The sequence below is a fragment of the Channa argus genome, chromosome 6 (genome assembly GCF_033026475.1).
Source record: "Channa argus isolate prfri chromosome 6, Channa argus male v1.0, whole genome shotgun sequence".
Taxonomy (NCBI): domain Eukaryota; kingdom Metazoa; phylum Chordata; class Actinopteri; order Anabantiformes; family Channidae; genus Channa; species Channa argus.
In genome coordinates this window covers 12,875,874-12,899,380 of record NC_090202.1, presented here as the reverse complement: position 1 = coordinate 12,899,380, position 23,507 = coordinate 12,875,874, and the positions used below count along the sequence as shown (strand labels likewise).

At 39.9% G+C, this 23,507-nt stretch overlaps 1 protein-coding gene across 2 annotated transcripts; it reads left to right on the top strand.

Moving 5' to 3' along the window:
- Nucleotides 1-534: 534 nt before the first annotated feature.
- Nucleotides 535-23,460, top strand: relt (RELT TNF receptor). Of its 2 annotated transcripts, none has more exons than XM_067508370.1 (11): nt 535-755; nt 14,140-14,214; nt 14,348-14,440; nt 14,649-14,833; nt 15,197-15,249; nt 15,371-15,625; nt 18,912-18,992; nt 19,238-19,316; nt 20,646-21,029; nt 21,415-21,540; nt 21,819-23,460. In XM_067508370.1, the coding sequence occupies exons 2-11, from the start codon at nt 14,173-14,175 to the stop codon at nt 21,820-21,822; spliced, it is 1,302 nt and encodes a 433-aa protein (XP_067364471.1). In that variant the 5' UTR covers nt 535-755; nt 14,140-14,172; the 3' UTR covers nt 21,823-23,460. The 2 variants fall into 2 exon arrangements, with proteins under 2 accessions (XP_067364471.1, XP_067364472.1); XM_067508371.1 differs by lacking the exon at nt 535-755 and adding an exon at nt 12,055-12,337.
- Nucleotides 23,461-23,507: the final 47 nt, after the last annotated feature.

Genomic DNA, 23,507 nt, shown 5'->3' with positions numbered 1-23,507 from the left:
AATTAATTAACTAACTAAAACCTAGTTTAATCTCTTTAACTGTGTAAACTATTTTTAGCATTCAGAACAAGTGCTTGGCCTGTGCAAAATGCTGAACATAATTAGTTGGTTCTGTCCAGTCTGTCTGGAATGAAATACAAACAAACAAACAAACAAACAAACAAACAAACAAACAAACAAACAAACAAAAAGAATAATTGGGAAATAAAATGGCAACTGGGGTGAAATATCTCAATGTTTGAACATTCTATTACCTAATTTAACAATTTCCTGGTTATATATAATATTTTGGCTGCGTTCATCCACACGTTTATATATTCCATAAGGTCTTGTTGTTATTGACCATGTTTTGTTCATCTTTTTTAAGTAACTTATTTAATGTTGAACATTTGGGGTCTCCATATATTGGCGCTCCCTAAAAGGAGACTTGCAGCTTGTGAGCCGCAGCCACCTGCTGGGGAAGCTTAGGGAGTAACAGAGGGGGCTTACGCACACACACACACACACACACACACGGGGGTTCAGTTTGCAGCGGTGACGCACTGTGAGCTCACTGAGCCATCTCAGTGGTTGTCTTTTTTTTCCACACCAACAGAGAGGAGCCAGAGAGAGAGAGGGGGGCCCTCTTTTACCGGCTTTGTGCTTGTCTTCTGATCCCTAAGCGTTAATTAATTACACTAATAAACTCGGCGCCCTGCAGCTGATGATGCTCGTATCTGAACACTGAACATTCAGCTCATTTATCCACCAAACCGGTAAGTCTGATAACTTTTCACCCTGGAAGCGTCTGAATGGCTGCTGAAGCCGGTACTTTAGCTGTGTCAGTCACTGTCGACCCGTGTGGAGCTTCTCTCGCCACAAAGCCTTTCCTGACCACTTTTACGCACGTCGGTGATGTGTCTGTATGACTTTGTCTGCCCCTGTGCGGCATCGTGTGCCACATATCGATAGGCTACCTAGGTACTTTCGGACGGAAGAGTAGTTCAGCTGTGTGTTTTTAGCGGCGTTTAGAGGTCAGAGTAGAAAGAACTTCAAAAAGAATGTAGTCAGTTGTGTGTGTAAGCTCTGTGCTGGTTGTTGTGTTTTATGTTCCTAAAGCTTTAGTCTCTGTGCTGCCTATAGACGTATGAATTTTCTCTGATTGTATAGTGAATAAAAGTTGACATTGTATCCTCTGGTTTTGGAACTTACATTGATTCTTCTTACTATGTTAACGACAATGAGATTCTTCTAATTCGGTTAATTTCAAACTTAAAATAACTGGAAACCGAAATATGTCACGCTATGTACGGACAAAATGAGCACATGCTTGACGCACGGGATACGTGATGACATCACTGGTAGTGTGATCCTCGTCCTTTGTTATAAATGAAGTAGAAAGTCCCTGTCACGTTTGATGTCCATACTCTATATAAGTTTACTTTTTACTAAAACAAATTACGGCCAGCTAATCAGTTGTTATCAAACCAATCCATCAGCTACAGTATCCATGCTTATTTTAAAATTAACAGAATTAACAGAGATTAACAGAAAGGAGAAACTGTAGGCTTGTCAAAATATTTCTGGAGTATGTTTCTCGGTTACACTGTATTTTATTAAATGGTCAATTTAAATTGTATCTTATAATCATCACATTCTACACCAGCGCTGAGGTTTCGGCAGGATGTATTGCTGTGTAATAAGTCCTCACTGAGGATTGAAGGCAGGCTCCCTGCTACACACACACACACACACGCACACAAACACCAAGATGGATCTGTTGGTTTAATGTCTCAGTCCAAATTCCCTTGTACTAATAACTTTGGACATAATTGTCTGTGACACTTCTCACAGACAACGCATACACACACACACACACACACAAGCACACTAATATTAGATATTGCCTATTTCATAAGAAGACAGATTTCCTGTTTCTTGTCAAGTACACCTCTGTGGGAAGTAGGAAGTAGACAATGTATGCGTGCCTTGGCATGGGTGAGGAGAAGTTATTTTTAGGTTAGGTTAAGTTATTTTTCATAGGTTTGCCAAACCATAGAGTTTGTCTACATCAATCCATTATTTCTGTGTTTATCACAAAAGCAGTTGGAGAGGAGAAAGCTTGAGTTGAAAGTTAATAAAGTTACTGGTTAGTGAGCACATAACCTTATATTATAGCTTATTCCCCCAACAACAGCAAAACAGCAGCATGGTATTATTATAGATAAAAAGCTATTTTGGCCTTAGTTAAGTATACCTAAATTTTAGATTGCATGATTCCACAGATTTCCCAGGGCACAATAACATTTCAGAAGTTATTGAGACAGACATACTCAGACAGACAACCATTCACACTCACATTCACACCTACTGCCTGTAGGTGTGAATCAGAGGTACCAGTTGACCAAACATGCATGTCTTAAAATCATGCGAGGAAAACTAGATAGATTTTTCTTCTAGCTGCAAGCCGATAGCACTAAAAACACTCTACCACCATGCAATTCTTCTTCGTTCAAATTTAAATAATAAAAAAGCCCAATTTGCAGGGTTTGTCTTATACCTTCACTAGCTTCTCTTCATTGGCTTCCCATAAAATTTAGAATAGAGTTCAAAACCCTGCTTCTTACATACAAACCTCTTAATGGTCAAGCTCCATCATATTTAAAAGATCTCATAGTCCTGTATCGCCCGATTAGACCACTTCGATCCCAAAATACTGGCCTACTTGTGGTTCCCAGAGTTTGCAAAAGTAGAATGGGAGGCAGAGCCTTTAGCTATCAAGCTCCTCTCCTGTGGAACCAGCTTCCAATCCAAATTCGGGGAGCAGACACCCTCTCTACTTTTAAGACTAGGCTTAAAACTTTCCTTTTTGATAAAGCTTACAGTTAAAAATTCTCACTCAACCCTAACTAGCTTTTCTCTATACATTTATTTGTCACCACTGTATGCCATTAATTCTGTGTCCTACAACCTGTACAATGCTTTGTTGTTGCTTTTTTTTTGTTGTTGTTGCTTTTCGTTGCTCTTTTCTTTTCTTTCTCCACTTTCCACTCACCCCCACCGGTCAAGGCAGATGGCCGCCCACCCTGAGCCTGGTTTTGCTGGAGGTTTCTCCCATTAAAGGGAGTTTTTCCTCTCCACTGTTGCCTAGGGCTTGCTGTTGGGTTACTTCTACATACTTGTATAGTCTGGACTTTATTCTGTAAAGTGCCTTGAGATGACTTTGTTGTAAATTGGCGCTATATAAATAAAGTTGAATTGAATTGAAATTATAAGGTTTCAGAAAACCTTGTTTACTACAGTAGTTGCTCCTTCGTGGATTAACTCCCTTTGGGGCTAATGTGCATCTTTTTATCAAAGCCGAAGTTACAATATCACTATTTGCTACTATGCCATGTTTGCTTCACTGCCTTCCTGCCAACAGTTTTACAGGTGTCTTTTATCGTTACGGTGAATAAATCATTACAGTGAATAAAAATCCCTTTGTCCGCTGGGGGATTTTTCATTGCAATTCCACAAGTAGCCAATAAGCAAATTTGGCTCAAGAGTTGAGAAGTGGTGCTGTATCCACCTCCCCTTATACATGCTCGTTGACAGAACCAACTAATTGTACAAGCAAGATATTTTGGCACTGCACAGAGACAGATGTCCATCATATCATGTGTTCAGCTGATGTTACAATTAACTGCAGCCTGGCTAACACCTGTAATTATACACACACCTTAGTTAAGAGTTGGTGGATTTAACTTGAGCCAAATTTAACTCCCATTTAATGCTCTGCCCCACCCAACATTTACTCTACACTGTATATGTTTAGGGTTTTGGGAAGAGGGAATGATAACAGGATAAGAAAAGGGATAGAAAAAGGACAGAGAGAAGACGAAGGGAGAGGAAGTGGAGCAAGGAAGACAGCTTAAAGTTTTAATAAACCCAGATGTAGCGTTAACGTAACATGCACTGATTCAACTCTTCTGCACTGTGTGTGTGTGTGGAAGCCAAAGACTTAGCTAAGCTTCAATTAGCCCATCAGTCCTGACATCTGTCTGTTCATCTGCCCATTAAGTGTGGTTTGAACTCCTGCCCAATAGCCTGCCATTGCCGTGCCACAGCGGCATGCCTGACTACTCAAAGTCAGCCAGGTAACACTGTGCCAAAGAAATTCCCCACTTCTCTCACCACAGGTCCCGGTCCAAGCTGCCTCAGTGCTGCACTCATGCAGATTATTGGAGGATTGGATAATTACAGGGGGATCTGGACATAAAAAAACCTGGAAAGACATTGGCACTAACATGGAAACACCCTCACCCACTGACACTAAGCACACAAACATAATGATAAGTTATTTTTAATAGAAAAGCATGACGGGTGGTATGTTTTTCTAAAATATATGCACATTTTTCCTTTAGGAGACAACTGTGAGTATTAACTTTAACATTCTGCTGCTGGTGTTTAAAGCACTTAACTGTATATTACTGACATGCTCACTGGCAGTAATTCAACCAGACCCCTCAGGTAGTCAACAACTAACTGTACCCAGAATTAGTTGCCGAATAACCTACCAGGTGACCCGAGAACAGTCACTCCTGTGGTTCCACTTTTCGTAGTGTAATTATTGTGTAATATCTTTGTTTCCGGAACAAATTGTGCTCTATGCACGTGACACTGGGCATCCCCTGGAAAGGGATTCCCCTTCTGCTTTTTTCCCCTTAATGTCTTTTTTTTTTGGGGGGGGGGTCTTTGATTAGAGATGCTTTAATTCTATAATTCACAATATTGATCGATTCGAGATGACTCTTACTTGTGTTTTTGTCTGCTTATCTGCAATGCTCCACAGTAGGTGAGCAACTTGCAAGTCATGTTGCTCAGGGTTTCTGTCAGTTGAGTTTATTCTTTAGAAAGAAAAAACAGCCACTTCCCGGATGTCTCAGCTCTTTTCTATTGGAAGTTTACAAAGACACGAATGCTGTGGTGTCATATCTTATTGCTTGCTATTCATGCTGTTGATTGGAAAAAAGATTTTTATGACCAACTAACACTTAAAGAAATTATTATTATATGGTGGTGAACAAATAAGAAAGGATAAAATACAAATACTCAAGTACAGTTTTGATAACATAATAATCATTAATGAGAAATCTGTCAGTCCAGTAGAAGTCGATTTTAAAACTAAACATGATCATGAAATGTTTTATTGATTGAACTACTCAGCAGTATACAAAGCAGACAGAGAGTGGTCCATTTCTAAAAATATTAAAGTCAAATAATTATTACTTTAACTTTTGAAACTAGTTATGGTTGTGCTTTAGTACATTCTGGAGTAGTATTGCAAGTTTTAAGAAATATGAATTCTTTCACCACTGCTCATACATTTTACTGACTTGTGTTTGTAATGTGGTTTGTACCTTGAATGGTTGCTCAGTAAAATTTCATCAGATCTAGTTTAGTAAGAACACACACCTTTGAGAATCTTGCCCTGCTCGGCCTGACTTTATGACCTTTCTCCTCCATTGGCCCTGTCACTCCCAACTGTATGCCATTTAATGGCACAGTCTTAAAAATAAGCTTTAACAGAGGAAGAAAATAGGCCCAAAGGTCGGCACTGGGGGAGGAAATCTGAAAGCAACCACAATCTGCTAGTTGAACTCGCCAGTAACCAATCACTAGCTTATAGTTTCCAGAGCAAATCACACAGAAGCATGTCTGGGGCGATCTCTTTGTGACGAGGCACAAATGACTCTGTGTGTGTGTGTGTGTGTGTGTGTGTGTGTGTCATGCTTTGGAGAGGATCCAAACAGTCCCTCATGTGAGGACTGCTACAGACATGCTCAGTTTCAAAACAACCGCTGAGTAATGACAATGTAGCCACACAAAGCAGGAAATTGAACCTCTCATCTGTAGCAGCACATTTATAGAGATATTGAATACAACTCAGAACACTGCATATTTAGATCCATAAATATATGTGAATGTGAGTTTACATGTCTGTGGTCAGGTTTGCATGCTGCGGCAAACTGCAGTATTGCAAAATCACGATTTCTTACTTATCTGCTGATTTTTTTTTCTTTCCCACCCTCAGTGCTGAAAATGTGTAGGCAACTGCTTTCAAATATGTATAAATGATTGCAACACACTCAGTACTCATGTGAAATTGTGTTACATATTTAATGTGCTAGGTAAAATTCCCAGTGTTCATTATTTCTGGCCTCCGCCTCTTCAAAGACTTCTCTCCTTGCACCTTAACTGCCCATTAAAAAAATTTGTTTTATTACATAAAAAGTGTCGTAGTTTAATTGTAGTTTTAATGTAGTTTTTCTGCTACTTTTCACAACACTCACTGCCAAATTAAAGGCAACACTTCAGATTTAGAGGAAAACTCAAACAAACATAACATCTTTTTAGGACCTAACCTCACATATTGTTGTATTGGCGCATAAAATCTGCACAGATGAGACATGCAAATCATACTTGAGCTCAACTACTGAGACATTGCAGAGTAGATTTTACCATTGACTAAAACAGCAATTAACTAAATCCTCTGTATTTGTTTGACAAATAGAGATAGCATGTTAACAAGTATTTGTGTGTATTTGTGTGAAAGTTGTTGAATAGTTTTGTGTGCGCTGACCTTTAAATAGAACTGTGTGTGTACAAGTTGTAAATTATAATTGAAGTTGTTGAAACACATGGGGTTGATTTATATCCACTGGTAATGTTGGTGGTGATGTAAGGCAAATTACCACACCCTGAAAAACAACTACTCTGACACACACTTTTGCAACTAAAATTGCCCCATAATCTGCTTTTGTCACCTCAAATCCTGTAAAAATAAGGAATTAAAGCATAATTTTGTGTTGTTTTGTATGTAGAATTGGTCTGTGGGCTGGCTTCTGGTGGGTTAAATAACAGCAGTGTCCTATTTTTTAGAATCTGTTCAATTAAGGCTTGTTTGTAATGAGGCCAACATTAAAATCTGAGTGGAAAACAAAATGGTTTTAAACTCTTTTAAAATTTCTAGGTAACTTAAAAAAAAAATCTAAATAACGTGCAAAGCTTCCGTGACGCCACTTAAGCAAAAACAAATTAGTCAAATTGGCTGGAAAATAACTTTATGGGATGTTGAGCCTGTAACATCTGTTTCTAAACAAATGAAGAAAAGCAATGGAAACATTTTTGTTGACTTTTCTTTGCATGCATATATATTAGTTTTTGCTGTGGGGAATTAGGACCCTGTATTGTGGCACCCCAGAGCTGAAACAAACTGAACACCTTACTCCTCGTTTTTTCCTTTCTTTCAACTCTGTCCACACTATCGGGTCAACCCAAACCCTCTAGTCCCAACATGCTGTTGTCTGACAGACAGTGTGCGAAAGAGACACAAGAGAAGCACATTAGGTTTCTGCTGGTGTACAGTTCCACTGGAAAACATGACGACCAGCATCACGTCAAGCCCAAGGACGGAGAGGAGGAACAACTTTGAGAGGAGCACATCTGCAGCTGTGTGGGGAGAGGCAACAGCTGACTAGTTGTCAGACATGCTCCCCATAATGAGACATTGTCTGAGCACTAACGTAGAAAGTGTTGGCGTAAATCAGCCTTTCACTTGCCAATAATGGGCACCTCCATTAAGTCAAACAGGAGGGTATGGTTGTCCCAATCACGTCTTTGTTATACACGTGCACATTATCTCTCGGTCCGTGAAATGTCTAATGGACTACGGAGTGTAATTACCTTAAACCTTTTTGTTGCTTGCTCAGTTCTTTTCTATTGGATTTCACTCTTTGGGCCGGAAGATAATTCTCATGTGCATCACAACGAGGTGTTTCCCAAGGCTAGGACACCCTTCATGACCTAGTGGGCTTAATACGTAGCCATTATCGGAGTGGGAAATTGGTGGTTTTGGACTTTTTTTGTCAGGGCTTTCTGTCCTTTAACGGAAATGGAACTCCATCTTCAGAAGTGCTTTTGGGGCCTAAGAGTTTCTTCTGTCACTTTTCATCCTCTGAAGACAAGTCGGTTTCTTATCCAAATACATCAGCACGCAACAAGAGGAACTTTACTTAGGCCCCAAACACAGTCCATGAAAGTTCAGAAACAGACACTTCTGGCATTGTTGCTTGAATGTGTCACAGTCTGAGCAACATTATAGCGTGAAACAATAGGAAAAAGTTGTTCCCTTTCATCTGGGTCACCTCCAGTCATAACAATTTGAGCTGGGTCATCTCTTCGTTCAGACACAAATTCTACAGCCTTCCTAGCAAATGAAGCACCTGTACACATTGGTTCATGGACACCATGTTTGTTTGCTCAGTGGAGTGTCTGGCGGATGTTCTTAAGTTTTTTTTGGACAACAATAGAGGTCTATGGCACAGATGAACAAACTAATCTAGGTTGCAGACTTGTTAATGGAAGCTAATTATTGTTGGTTTTAGTGTCTATTTGGGATTGTTGAAAAAAACTAGAGATCAAAGCATCAAAACAATATTGGGGGGGGGGGAGTTATTATTGTGTTACAGATACTGAAGAGGTCAGATTGTACCATTTAATCAATCCTGTCATTGTTCAAAAGATTCTGAGAAGCTTTAATTTAGCATACTCTACACAATTGTGTGTGGGGCCATAAAAAGAGAGGGCAATTGCTAAAAACCCACTGACATTAAAATGGAACTGCAGTTAGAACTAATTCAGGTTTATTTAGACTACTGTTTGTTTTGTTTTTTTATAGAACAGGGCACTAAAAGATTAGGTTATATAGCTACTCTACAAGTGAGTAGCAGAAAGACTACTGCTCACTTGGTATAGGCTTATTTAGGGTGCCAGGGGCCTGGAAAGGAAAACATTAAAATTCAGCTCCCAAGAGCTTTAATGCTAACTCAGACTGGATCTGGTATCTTGAATTGTAGATAAGCTAATGATGTCACGTTGTTGTACCTGGTCAAAACCATACCAGAGTTATTGTGATGCAGCAGATGGGTCATAGCCCGCTGATTAGAATTTGTTTACAGGTGTTAGTAACTATCAAGTCATCTAACTTAAATATGGCAGATTTGAAAGCATGACTAGTAAGTGTTTTTGTGCTCACAGACTTCACACTAAAACACACCGTGGCAATGAAAATAAAATAAAACATAGTCTCATAGACAAACTCAGCTCATTGTTCAGAAGCTGGTGACGTGGTGGCTTGACCCCACTTTACCCTTGATCTCTCTGCTGCTCAGTCACCTCAAACTGAAAGGCGAGAAGTGCCACTCATTCTTGTGTTTCCTCTTCTGTGGCGCATTCCTTCCTTCACAGCTTCATCCAGGAGGATTTCTCAGCTCAGCTGCTCCATGACATCAAGGAGCCAGAAAAAGCTCTCAAACACATTAGTTGCGACTCTGGTGTTCACCCCAAAACCACCACAGAATAGAATAATGTCCATGTTTTTGTCATGCCTTCGCCATTACTTCTTTATTACTGCTATTTTTAGGTGCCCTGAACAACTCAGAAAATCTGACTGGTCATCTGATGTCGCGACTTGTTATTTGAATGTGTCAAATAATAACACTGAGGGTTTGGTGTAATTACTGTTTTACGCAGTTTAGAAAAAGTCATCACGGTCCTCTCCCTTTCCTTTGAAGTGTTTTTGAATTTTTATCCATGTTATGTTGTTTTTGTCCTTTCACATAAACTGGTAAAGGCCTCGTGGGTGTTGGTGTCTTTTGGCTTCTTTGTTGTGTACGCTGGGCTATTCTGAGATGTTAACGGCCTGTTTTATCCTACACTTTCCTCTTCTTGTCCTCTTTGTCTACTTTCAATCCATCCATCCATCCTTCTATCCATGCATCCAAAGCACATGGTTGACACAAGTGTCATGCAGGTCATGAGAAAGGAAACACTTAAAGATGAAACAGCAATTACAGGACTGACAGCTCACACAGGCTAGAAAAGGCACATGAAAGTAAAGTATGAAAATCCAAGAAAAAAGACATGTCAACCAGACATCCTTGACTGGGTTTATGTAAGGTTTGGTATGTAATGGCTTGTCTAAGGGCCTCCTGCAGTCTTCAGAACATCATACATGTGTGAGGACATGGTGGCCAGCTCAAATAAAGAGTGATTTCTTTCACATTAAATCAATATATAAACGCAAAGATTAATAAGCAAAGAATAATAAGCAAAGATTAGGAAAAATAAAACATAAGTCATATGAAGATTAACATTGCTATCTATTGGACTGATATAGTCAAATGGGAGGGAGGTAGCTCTGTGGTTCTGCAAAAAAACTGCTGATTCTCTTCAAATAGTTTTGTTTTCTGGAGTTTTATCTTTTCTTCCGCGTTACAGCTCTCAGTTAGTGGGCAGTGCAGGATACAGTGCAGTTATCTTTGGCAAACTCCACTGACTTTTAGGGGGACATTTCAAGAAACAGCAATTAAACATGATATGATATTTTAATTAGTGAGCCAGGTTAGCTTTCCAGTCCATGCTTAGCCAAGACAACTGGGTACTGGCTGTAGCTTAATTTTGTCAGCACCTGCTCAACTAACCCTCATCAAGAAGGATAATCAGAATATTTCCCTCAAATTTGTCTGAATTTCTGTAAAAAGAAAAGAAACATGGATTTTTTTTTGAAAGTTGGCAAGGCCACATGTGGACACAGGGGCAGTCGTGTGCTTGTAGGTCCAGTGGAGGACCCACGTGTGGCGGCCAATTCTGTAGTGGGTTTGTGGGGAAAACCTCAAACAAACTGGATTTAAATGCAAATGCATCACATTAGACAGTGGTGGCTTGGATTGCCTGTCTGTGAATGGATGACTTGCGAGGGCAATGGTTTTTCTTTTTGGATATGCTGTCTTATAGGTTTTGTATTTCAGGCATATTTTCACTGCATCTGTTGCATACATGTACTGTTCTTTAACACCTTCCACATTATCAGAGGAATGAAGATATTCTGTTGCTGTATAATAATAATTTTAGATTATGTGCATTCACTCCATTGTAAATCAGTTTTACTCTGTGCAGCTGGAGTTTTAGTACAGTTGTTTCAGTGACTGCACTTCTGGAGGTCAAGTGAGGTTCTCTGTGGAAAGCAAACATTCCCCAGCCCCTCTAACCCAGTCCAATTTGCTACTTAACACTTTCCAAAAAAGAGGTACTTAATTGTAGGTCCCATTTTTGTTTTGCTCTCTCTATCATTGTCGTTTTATTGATCGTTTGCCCGCTTTTTTTCAGTTTTGTGAGTGTGTGTTTGTGTGTGTGTGTGTGCACAAGGGTGCGCTTGCAAGTGTGCATAAGTGTATATGTATTCTGTGGGTGACTTGTAATTAGCGTCTTGCTCTGGGCTGTATGGCATTTTAACAAATGCTTCTATATATATAATGCTATCAAGTTGAAGTTTTTGCATTCTCTATCCCTGCCTCTTCCCTTTCCCTCCATCCCGCTCTTCCCTTTCTTTACAGCTTGATCAGCCCCTGCCTTCTTGTTTTTTTTTTGTTTTGTTTTTTCAAATGAGTGGTTTTTCTTTCCTCACTTTATCTTTATCTTACCCCCCTGAAATTATGCTTCAGAAGCCTGTCATTGGCATAAGGGCCTTGCTGGACCAAAGTCATAAACTTGTTACATTTTTTATATTCTTGTTTTTGTAAGGCATTCCAAGTGTGTGTGTGTGTGTGTGTGTGTGTGTGTCACCTCCATATAATGATACATATATCATACACAAGACACAAGAGCATCACTACACACGTACTCCACATAAACATACACCAGGAATATGCTGTATAGTTGTGTGTGTGTGTGTGTGTGTGTGTGTGTGTGCTGACCACACAGAACAAGACAATGAAGGGTTTTGAGTGGAGAAGTGTTGATTTTCCCGCTAATTAATGTTTGAAACATTGTGTTTTACTGTGTGGTCAAAGGTGAAGAGCTCCATTAAATCAGCCTCACCACTCATGCATATAAACAACACCCACACAAATGCACACACACTCGCTGTTTTAGTGACTGAAAGGGGATGTTCTAAGGACATTAGGGGTGTGTCTGTGGTCAGAGTGACAGTATAAGTCAAGGGCAGGTACACTGAATTCTCCATTCAGCTACGCAGGTTTGTGTCTCTCTGACCTCTGTGTTTTCTGTAACTTTTTTAGCTGCAACTCTGTCTTACAGCTAGAACTAATTAGAATTTAACAGTTATAATCTTAATTTTATTAGTTTTAAAGTTCTGGACTTATTTTTGAGTACCACACTCAGCTTTTATCAAGTATTGTTACATAAGAAAGTTAGAGAACATTTGAGTTTGGTCCTGAGTCAGCATTTGCAGCAGTACACGCAGCATCCTCATTGAGTTGCTACGGCAACTGTGTCAGTCAACTGCAAGCCTGGGGTAAGTATGCTGCATTAGCTTTCTTTTGCTTTTTATTTTAGGTTTTCTCAATCTGCTTAGGCAAAAATATCTAATTTCTAGATATTTGTCTACATTTCTATTTCTCTTTTTCATTAGTTTATGTTCTTTCTACTCCTGAAATATTCTATTTCACAGATTTGCTTCTTCTTACTTTTCTTTGCACTGACATCTCTCCTCTGCAGTATAATTTCTTTTCTCCTTGTGTTTCTTATATTGACATTCCGTCACCTACGTATTTGTGATAAAACAGTCTGCCAGTTGCATTCTCTATTCCTGGGGGAAAAGTACAGTGAAGGAGCTAAAATATTCTTGTGCTTTTGATCTTTGGCATGTTTCTACTGTATCAGTCATGGCAATACCATCTAATATACAGTAATCATGTACAGAAGGACAGAAATGCAGGACACGATGTGTCGAGAAACGAGAGTGTTTTATTTTTTGCAATGTTGTGTTAATCTGTCATGCCTATAATTTGAAAAGAGGAATCTCAGCCACAAATAACCTGCTGTATGCAGAGAGTCCAAGTTCCTGGCTTATAATACTAGTCCACTGTAAATTCACAGTCCTGTAATTGTGGTTAATATACAGTAGCACCACTTATTCAGGAAAACCTTTCACCTTCTTTATAAGTTAGTTAATCACAAGGTCGAAAGTGGAAACACTGGATAATTTTTGTTATTGCATTGAGACAATTTTCACATTATTTCAATAATGATTGTGGATAGTCAGTGTAGTCTTGCACTGTGATGCATGTATTTCTCTATTTTTTTCCTTGGGTGCAGCTGATGTGTCTTCAGTCTTGTTATCACAAGTTCGGCAGAGCGATGAGAATGAGAAATGCCAGTGGTTAGGTTTAGATTCTGAAAAGCTTTTAGGGATTTTTACATTGACATTTTAGCACATTCTGCTGTCACATATTCTGCTTGTTGGGTAGCTGCCATGCTGATATGCTATGCTGTGACAAATGTAGATAACAACACAATTGAGTAGTGAAAAATGATACATTTTGTACATAAATTGAGAGACATGAGCCTAGTAAACTGCCAAGCTTGTTTGTGTGTTTGAATATGTACATATGTGTGTGCACTGTAAGGAATAATGGTTGTCTAATATATTTGGATTGCAAAAAGCTAACTTTAGAGATTACAGCATTGTTTGTTTTCCTGTAACATATCATAGAGGTTTGGCATACAGATCTAAACACATGACCCATCAGTGTAGACTCATAGGTTGTCCTGGTTGTCATTTTTCTGTGATTTATTTCCAAAATTCTAGAAAAACAAAATGCATGCTGCAAAATAAAGCAGTATAATTAACCTAACGTGTTTCTAAGACTTTCTAACACAACTGAATGTCAGGAAGTACTCATTGCAGGGGCAGCTAATGTCAAGTCAGCATGTGTTGGCGAATTAATATGTTGTAGCATGAATTTCTTAGTGCATGTGAGCACCTAGATTCCGAAAATAGCCACAGGAAAGCCCTGGTTCATTCACTGCTGTCCTTAAAAAGGTCCTGATTCATTTTAAATGCTATTTACAGCATTTGTAACTGCCCCTTACTTGCAAGTCACTGCACTCTGGATAAGTCACAAACATGATTCAGGTGTTTTTCATCAGGTGACTGTGTGGCTTTGTGTGCCTGCATATGTACTGTATATCTGTGTGTGTGTGTGTGTGTGTGTGTGTGTGTGTGTGTGTGTGTGTGTACATATGTGGAACAGATCATGATCTTAAATGTGGTCAGAAGTTTATCTGATCCTTTTTTTTCTCCTCCTGCTTTAGATCATATGAACATAGAAGAATACATTGAAGAAGATGAGGAACCACCTTTACTGCTCAGCTCTTGTCCTCTTCACGGTAAATACATATGTGGATGAAAAAAAAACTGCACTTTTAGGGCTGTATGAGAAGTACTCTTTACATCTAACATTCAGTTTGACTTGGAAGAAATGAAGTGTGTGTCTCCTCAGACCGGATGTTTTTCTTCCAGGTGTTTGGCTGTGGTGGGACTGTGGCAGTGCAGTGTCGGTGGGAGGAAGGGTGTGTGTGTCTGCAATGTCCTGCTGGCCAGGAGCCCACCAAGGTGATGCATGTTAAATGATGTTATATATGAATATAATCATTTTAGAACTCAAAGGGCATGTTCATCAAGGGGATCCCTTTTTGTTGTAGTTTTGATTTTTTTAGTTGTAGCAGGTCACACAGTACTACTGATACAACAAAACTACCATTCATTACTTATTATATTTTTGCTGTTGCAACCTCTTTATAAGCGTTTCCTGTCTTGCCAGGCCTGTGACCAGATCCAGAGTCCAACAGAGGAAGTTCAATGCCGATTGTGCCCAATTGAAACATTCTCAGATGCACTCGACTCTGAACTTTGCCATCCACACACATCCTGCAAATTCCTCGGGCGAAAACTTTCAACCCCTGGTACTGTGACCTCAGATGCCATCTGTGGCGAGTGTCTGTCAGGGTAAAGACCGGCAATCTGTTTGTTTGGTGGCCCACCTGTCAGCTTGTTAATCCACCCAAAGTTTAACCCCAACTGCAGGCCTGACATTCAAAGAGATTTGCTCCACCATGTGCCCTATAAACTTTTTATTTGTCCTAAATTAACTCAAAAAACCCAAGAAAAACACATGCTCACACACAGACACACACAGTACAGTATGTCATTCACCACAATAAGCAGGCAACACTGGGTGCTCATACCACATAACAAGCCACAGGCCAAAACCGCTGATTCATTCTTTCATTGTAAAACAAACCCTCCCTTTTTTCCTCTGTGCATCTCTCTAATTATGCCCTTTTCTCTTCTTTCATTTTTCATTTGCAGTTTTCACTCCACTGCCACAGAAGATGTTTCCACCCAAACTCCCTGTGTAAACAGTAAGCACTGCATCTGTGTTTCTTCCAAATAAGTCACAATCACATGCGTCATTCACAAGTCCATTCAACTTACAGTCTTGTTACTGCCTATTGGCTTTTTTGTCTTCCTCTCCTTTCTCAGAGCCTTTGCATGTCAGAACAGTTCGCACAGTGGGTAAAGGTCCCTCAAATGGTGTAGCAGGTCCGGTTAACGGCACTGTGGTTCGGAGCACTGAGGAGAAGTCAGCAGAGTATGCCGTGTTTGCTGTGGTGCCAATCTTCTGTGTGATGGGTCTGCTGGGTATCCTTATCTGCAACATCCTGAAGAAGAAGGGATACCACTGCACTGGAGAGAAAGAGGGAGGGGATGAGGAGATGGCCACACAACAAAAAGAAGGTGAGAGAGATATAAAATGACACAAGCCGCAAAACAAAGAAAAGACCGAAGTTTGAGAAAAAGAGAATAAGATAAAGAAAAGTGAGCCAAAGATAGAAAGTGGCAGGGAGAGTGATTATAGAAACTATTTCTACTCAGATTGTCACGTTCACTTATAAAAATGCCAAATTAGCACACACACATGCACATAATGTGGTAAAGTTTGGCCAGGAAGGCAAGCCTAAAATGCAGTGTTTCTGTGTGCAGCCACAGTCCATGCGTCTCTCTGATGTGACTGCACGCAATCCTACATGGGAGGCTTTTTATCCTTTTGAACTTTAACCTCACAGGGGCGACTACATGTCATGCATGCTGTGTTGCTATAAGCATATGCTGTTATTCTTGTAATTTCCCCATTTGAAAAGGGGAAAAAAAAGTCCCATCAACTCACTCACCCTACCGGTTTAGGGGAAGCTTAAGGGAAACTTACATGAGTAAAGTTGTTGAGCCAGGGGAGAGAACATAGAGACAGAGAAAGGACGTCTATATCAGTACATGGAAAATTTAAGAGAGTTTAGTGAGAGACAGAAAGCAAAGACAGATCAAGCATTAAAAACTAAGTGCTGAGTGATCACAGCCACTTGTGGTTTGCAGACTTTATTACTTATAATTTTTTTGTAAAGACCTACACAGCCATAAGCACAGTGTTAGACGCTCCTTCTTTGATTGTACTGGATGTGTCTCTCTGGTTTTCAGGCTTGTAAAGCTGATGAAACCCTCCAATTTAATGAGGTTTATTTGTTGCTGTACACGCCACACTTGCACAGGTGTATCCAGGCTGCCTGTGTCATGTAGCTGGCAGACTGCACACACCATTGCCAGTTATTGTCTTTTGGTGCATGCAGTATGCATGAAGAGACTTAAAGGCTAAGCTGGCTTTGCATTCACTCACCTGATGGTGTGAGGCTCAGAGGAAATAGACACTCATACTGCCAATCTTTAAGGAGCGTCAGAGCACAGCTGCCACCTTAACAGATCTGTTTATGTTTGCACAACTTACAACTTGCAACTTACTGTGTCTGTAGTTACAGAGCAACATTTTAAATAAACTCGTGTTTGCACATAGTAAGGCTGGTGAGCAGCAGTATTACTTCATGTTAAGGGAAAGAACTGAAAACAAAATACATCCTCTTTATCATTAAACAGCTCATTAAACATGCCCCCTCATGAAACTACAACCCACATATATAATAAGTTATTTTATCTTTATCTGTCATGTTCACTGAACCTGCTTTTTTTCCTGCAGTATCCATTCACTTTCATTTACTACTGATCTAAGCTTCCACAGTAGTCTGCTAGCTTTGTGTTACAGAACATTATTCTTTGTTTAGCTTAGATTTTTTTTTAGCTCCTGTCTGTGACAATTCATGCCCAACAACCATTGTAGTTTTTGTTGTTTATGCTTCTTGCTGCATAAACGCTTTTCCTTTCTGTCACTAACAATATATACAGTATATAACTAAGTATGTGTATTGATTTTAGTGGAGGCCAGAGTGATCCAGCATCAGATCAAAGATATTGTGTTTTTAGCATTCCACTCCAAGCACATTGTTGTGAAACTTAAGACGTCCCCGTATCAAAAGGGAAACTCTCTGAACCCTTGTTCCCCTGCAGCTCAGTTTATCTGCCTGTCTGCTTTCCATTCATCCTTTTTCTTGGCCCTGTAGCACCCCTGTCTCGTCAGAACATGACACTATCCATCCATCTCTTCTTTCCCAGCCAAATCAATAATTCAGTTTGGTCCTCAACTCATGGATAGTTTTTCCTCCTTCTGCTTCGTTCACCTGTCCTGTTTGATCCTCTCTCCTTTCTTTTGCTTTCTTCTTCTGCCCGATTCTTTGAGTGGTAGAAATGCCATTTGACTACGCTATAAAGTGCTAATGTAAACATTTTACAAATGTGTTGTCTATTGAAAGGAACGTCTCTCACTTTCAGCTCCCCTTTTTGTCTCATCCTGCAAAGCTTTGTAGACAGATCTAATGCAATGGTGCACTGATAAGGTGTGAGTGTGCTTGTTTGACTAAGACAGATAAAGGACAAATGAGGAGAGAATGAGAAAGGCGTCCGATGAAGTTATTAATGTTAACAGAAGGTGGCAGTGCAAGGAAATAAGCACTGCAGGTACAAAATCAGTATGCAACAATAATTAAAGAGCGGTAGGTGACTTGTCTGTCTGCTGTAGTCCTGACGGAGCTAAGGTTAGACACTTAAAGTTCATGCTCCAGCACTTTTGTCATCTCCTCCAGTCAGGGATAAAACCCTTGGGGTTGACCTAAATCAGACTCTGTGGATGCAAACCTGACAGTGCATCACGGCAGACAGAGAGAGGTTTGACTTACAGAAGAGCACAGTGCCAGGGGAGGGAAGAAATCAGAAAGAGGAAGCGTGGGGTCGTTGTAAAGTCAGCTATATGTTGTGCTCCATGTTCTGCTCAGCCACAAGGACAAAGCGAAAGGTTGAGTTTGGCTGTTTTCACATTCAACCACAGGAATGCTGCATTACAGTAAAACAAGGGGTCAACATTTGTTTTTCTTCTTCTGACACTCAAAGCTCAAACCGAAAACAAGGTGATAAACTGGTGTCTTCATGTGACTAACACTGACACACTGAACATGTGGGTTTGACTGGCTGTGAAATGGATGCTGGTGTCCTCGCATAGCACCAGCAAATATGAACACAAAGCTGCTGTAATAGTTTAGCATTAGTCTAAACCTGCTTATTCAAAAATCGACAGAAATACACACACACACAGAGCGACAAATGCAATCTACAGTAAATCCGTTCTCTAATACACAAAGTCACCTGGCATTAGGGGTCTGCGATGTCACACACTGAGCCCTATCTGCTTCACTAGTGCTGAATGGAGCATGACTACTGACTGAGCTATTCTGGACTCTCCCTGCAACCTCATCACTCTCCTCTGAGCTGCCTCACTGTGCTGTGCTATTATGGGATGGTTGGAGAGGGGTTGCCATGGTTGTATATCTATTCTTTGCTGTTCAGTCATCCACAGTCACCCTTATCTGTCCCCTCGTGTATTGAGGCACAATATCCCACCAGTGACAAACACAGTGTGAACTGTGCTGACTCTGAAAGTTGCACAATGTCTCTTTAGTCTCTCTCTGACAACTTAGAGCAAAGTTAATGTCATGATGACTTTAAACAAACCCTCGTGCCGATAACTTAATATCTATGGTATATTTTCAAATAGGGTGATCTTCGCTGTCATCTCTTTCGCTCAATTTAGGCAACAGTTGTCCCTATGTATGTGATGACCTGAACGAAGACACCATCAGTGTTCTGGTTCGCCTGATTACTGAGAAAAAAGGTATGTGGTGAACAAACACTAACAGTTGTATTGCTGAGTGTATGAGCTAATAGTTAGAGCCAATTCATCTCTAGCGGCTTTAGAGGGGAGCATGAGACCATGGTGTCATCGCACTTTATCACATGAAGCTCAAGACTATTACTGTGATTATTTTTACACATTACACTATTTTTACTCACTAAACTGTAGTCAGTTTTATCACTAATTAAATCTCATCTGAGTGTTTGTATCTGGGTGTGTTTCAGAAAATGCTGCTGCATTAGAAGAACTGCTGCTGGAGTATGAGAACAAGCAAATGTCTACGAGCAAAGGCTCATCAATCAAGTATGAGACCAAACACACACACACGCACAACAACACCAGCAAATTGTTGTGCATTATTGCTCAGCCATTGTGGTTAAGGTCAAGTTTAAAACTGAAAGTTTGGGAGAGAACAAGTGAGGAGAACATTTGGTTGCAGGCTCTTGCCAAAAGGCTTTAAAAAGAAAACTGTTGTGTGTTAGTGTGTATGGCTGAATGTTAATACAGAGTTGGGCAGAGAAAAACTTTCCCAAAGCTGTAACCATAAATTGTTTATGAGAGATGGAAGCAGAAATCTTTCCACACAATGTTAATCTCTTCCCCAAGTAATGAGAGACGTGGTTGTTGCAGTCAAGATATTGCATGTGTTTAATGTCTAACTAAAAATAATATGCATGTTGAGGCTGATGATATGTATGTACTTGTGTTATACTTGTGCCAATAATCAAAAGTGCTAATAATGAATGAAAACCTTTCCTTTTCCATATATTAAATATATTTGAAATAAATATTTTTAAACTTATAATGAAGTAAAGTATTCAAACTTCAGCTCAGACCATGCACTGTATGTATCTTCAGTGGAGCTCTGGAGTGAGCTGATGCTTGGCAGTGACTCATTTCTTAAGGTCTGAAGTGAATGTCTCGCACAGCTATTGAGTCATGAGGATTTAACATTGGTTGTCTTGAAATCACCAATTTTACATGACCAAGTGTGTAAGTTGTGGCCGTTCAAATTGCTCAAGAAATCAGAAGTTAATCAAACAAGTCCACTAACATACCGCTTTACACTACAGTCTATACCAGCTGTATTTTGCTTCTCCTAAAGGACCAAGTTCATTTTATTTTATAGTATATTACGAGCACTGGAGCCAGTTCACATGTGATTTTTAGATTCGAGAACATCCTCACACACAGACACAGAGGATATGAAAGCTTTCCCAAACTGTGGGTACGTGTGTGATGGTAGGTTTTGCTGAGGTTATCTGGGGTCACTGCAGGTCACCCACTCATTGGTGTAACAGAGGAATGGACAATTTCATTCATCTCATTTGCTCTGCCTACACAAAAGAACAATGGAAAGACAGAAACTACAGAATCCAAGCTGAGCTTTGAGCAATCCAAGCATGTAAAGGGGATAATGCAGGTGTGTGTGTGTTTGTGTGTGTTCCAAAAAAGGGCAAATAGATAGTTTGGTTGTTATAAGTAACATCTCTTCTATTCCTGCTGTCCCAAGTCAAAAGTCATGTTTTCAATATGGTTGTGTATATTCAGTATTTGGATTTGTGGGGAAACTCAACATATACATCATATACAGGGTAAAACTAATCTCTTCATGCTGTTCTTCTCCCCCAGATTTCCGATGCTGTCTCCCCTGTCCCCGTTCCGCTCCCTCCCCAGACTCTGCCACCATCAGTCTCACCTCCACACCATATCAGGTCTCTCTGGTCTGGCCCCTAAACATGGCTACCGCTGCTCCCGTTGCGCCCAAAGAAAATGGCCCCCTGTTCTCATTCCTCCTTTGGATTCCCTCAGAGATCCCCTGAAGCCCCCCCAGAACCTCATTCTACCCTCCTTGGACACACCAATTGACCAGCAGAAGAGCCCCTTGCTGAGGGGAATGTGTGTTGACACCCACCGTACAGAAACTGTTGTGCCAAATGCTTCACAGGAAAAACTGCAAGGAAAGGAAGTGAATGAGAAAAAGGAGGGAGAGTTGACTGTGTTGTCTGTGGGGAGGTGAGACTATACTTAAAAACCTCACACAACTTACATGACAAACAGGGACATTGTTTTCCACAACTTAATTTTGAACGTATTTGAAGTATCGTTGTTATTACTCCTGTAGTGTTAATACAAATTTGGGAATGCAGCACTTAATATACTTAATGTGCTTTGTAATGCAATCTTTTTTACACTGAAAAATTGATACTGTACTTCCACTTACAGTACTGTATATAAGGATCTAAATACTTAATTCACCACTGGCTCACTCGCACGAATAAGAGGGAAAATACCCTTAAATATATTTTCCATGCGATCCTTTCGCTTTACCTCATAATAACATAATCAGTACCATGTTCCCTGAATGTAACAATGATTATTTCGTTTGCTCTATTCATAGGTTTCAAGTGGCTCAGATCCCAGAGCACAAGCCTGTCACTGTGGAATCTAAGAGATCATCCCAGGAGCAGAGGAATTCCCTGTTTGGTGGGAAACACTTCTCCTCCTCATCATCTGGACTCAGAAGGTAGTGCCTCAGACACACACATATTCCTCTTCCGCCTGAAGTGAAGATTTGAATATTATGTGGTTACTCAGAGCTGTGTCAAAAATCTAAGCATAAGATTGTGGCCTTGCGTATTATAAAATTTAATGAAAGCTCAACGCAAAAAAATATATTTTAATATAATTCAAAAGGAGGATTCATGAGAATAGTGTTCTGTGAAATGGCTTTTCCATTTTCAGTCAGTGATAATCTGGATTATGTGCTTAACTCCTTTCATTTGTCTTTTTTTTTCCTTTCAGGTGAAGAGGCAGATACGTTGCACATTAACGCTACCTCGCTGATAACCTCATCAGCTGCTGATGATGTGACAGCTGGCAGGGAGGGTGTTTTTAGGCCACCGTACGAATAACCACCTGCTGGAAAAAGTGTTTTATAGTTAAATGACAACATGAATATTGCTGTATTTATTATTAGATAAAATATAATTGTACTTTCATATGTATCAGATGTTCTTTCACAGACGTTAAACTCTAATCACAGCTGTTAAAGAACCTGTAAACCTGTTAAAAATGCACAGGGACAGAGTGTGTAGCTGTTAAAGAAGCACTTATCAATATTTGACACTTGAAAGAAGATTAGAGGGACAACACACAAAAAAGTGTTAGATATTCCTTCTACCCCAGTTTTTTTGCTTTCTTGTAAAAAAAAATCCTGTGTGCTGCAACACACACAAACTGAGAAATACACTAGATGTAGAAGGAATTCACTGTGGATTCTTTTTTATTTTTTTCTCCTTTTGGCTTATCCTGTAAGTTCAGGGTCGCCACAGCGGATCATTGTCCACATGTTGATTTGGCACAGTTTTTACGCCAGATGCACTTCCTGATGCAACCCTCTGCAATTCTACCAGGCTTGGACCAGCAATGCACAGCTGGGGAGGGGAATGGGCTGTTAGGGGTTCAGTGTCTTGCACAGAGACACTTCGACATATAGCCCGGACCGGGGATCGAACCGCTGACCCTGTGGTTCGTGGACAGTGCCTCTGCCCTACAGAATTCACTGTGTATACTCTGGATTAAATAACTGAAAAAACAGTATGCAATACAAGCAGAGTGAGAATAAAACAAACGTATTCATAAGTGAATATGTTAAAATAGACTTTAAGATTGAGCCAAGTTGTCCACAGCCGAGTGCTGTATGTACTTAGAACAGCATGAAGGTTTTCCTTACTGACAGCGTGAGCATATCTGGCTTATTTAAAATAAAAACCTTTATGATATCACGTCAAATGACACTTAATTAAAGGCTACAGTAGCACTACAGTTAGTATTATATAAAGAAAACAATGTTATAAAATTAAATCTAATTTTGATGTTTTGAACATTTTTAGGTTGTAGTTTTAACTTAGGCATTTTTAGCTTCTTTTGCTTCTGCTCCTAAAAGAAACTGCTGTTAAGATTTTAGACCACTTTAGACCTTGAGGATGTTGAATGTAGTCCCAACAGAAGAAAAGAGTTCGTTTGAACCTTCTGAACCTTTGAGAAAAGAAAATCTTTTGGCAGTGCACACCTTCCTATAGTCAGCATTAACTGCAGTTGTGAGTCCAAAGGGCCCCAGTTGGTATTATTATGGCCCTCTATAATGTATCATACCAGTTTCAATGACACTTAGGCCCAGTGGCAATTAGAGGCTGCACCTGTCAAGTGGAGATATAGATGAAGATGAGCATCGCTTTTGTAGAATAGAACTTGTAAATGAATGTATATATGTAAATATGGTTGGGTATGGTTGAGACGGCCCATAACTGGCTTCTATCTTAACATGCAATAAGTATGAGATGATAGTACAGTAAAGCCAACTGCACTACACCAGGAAGTGACATTGTGTAATCCATCAATCACCATTTTGGTAAATTCTGTCACACTCATTAACGGAAACTGATTTGCTGTCATCATTATCTGACAAGATTTCTGTGTTTTTCTGTTTTG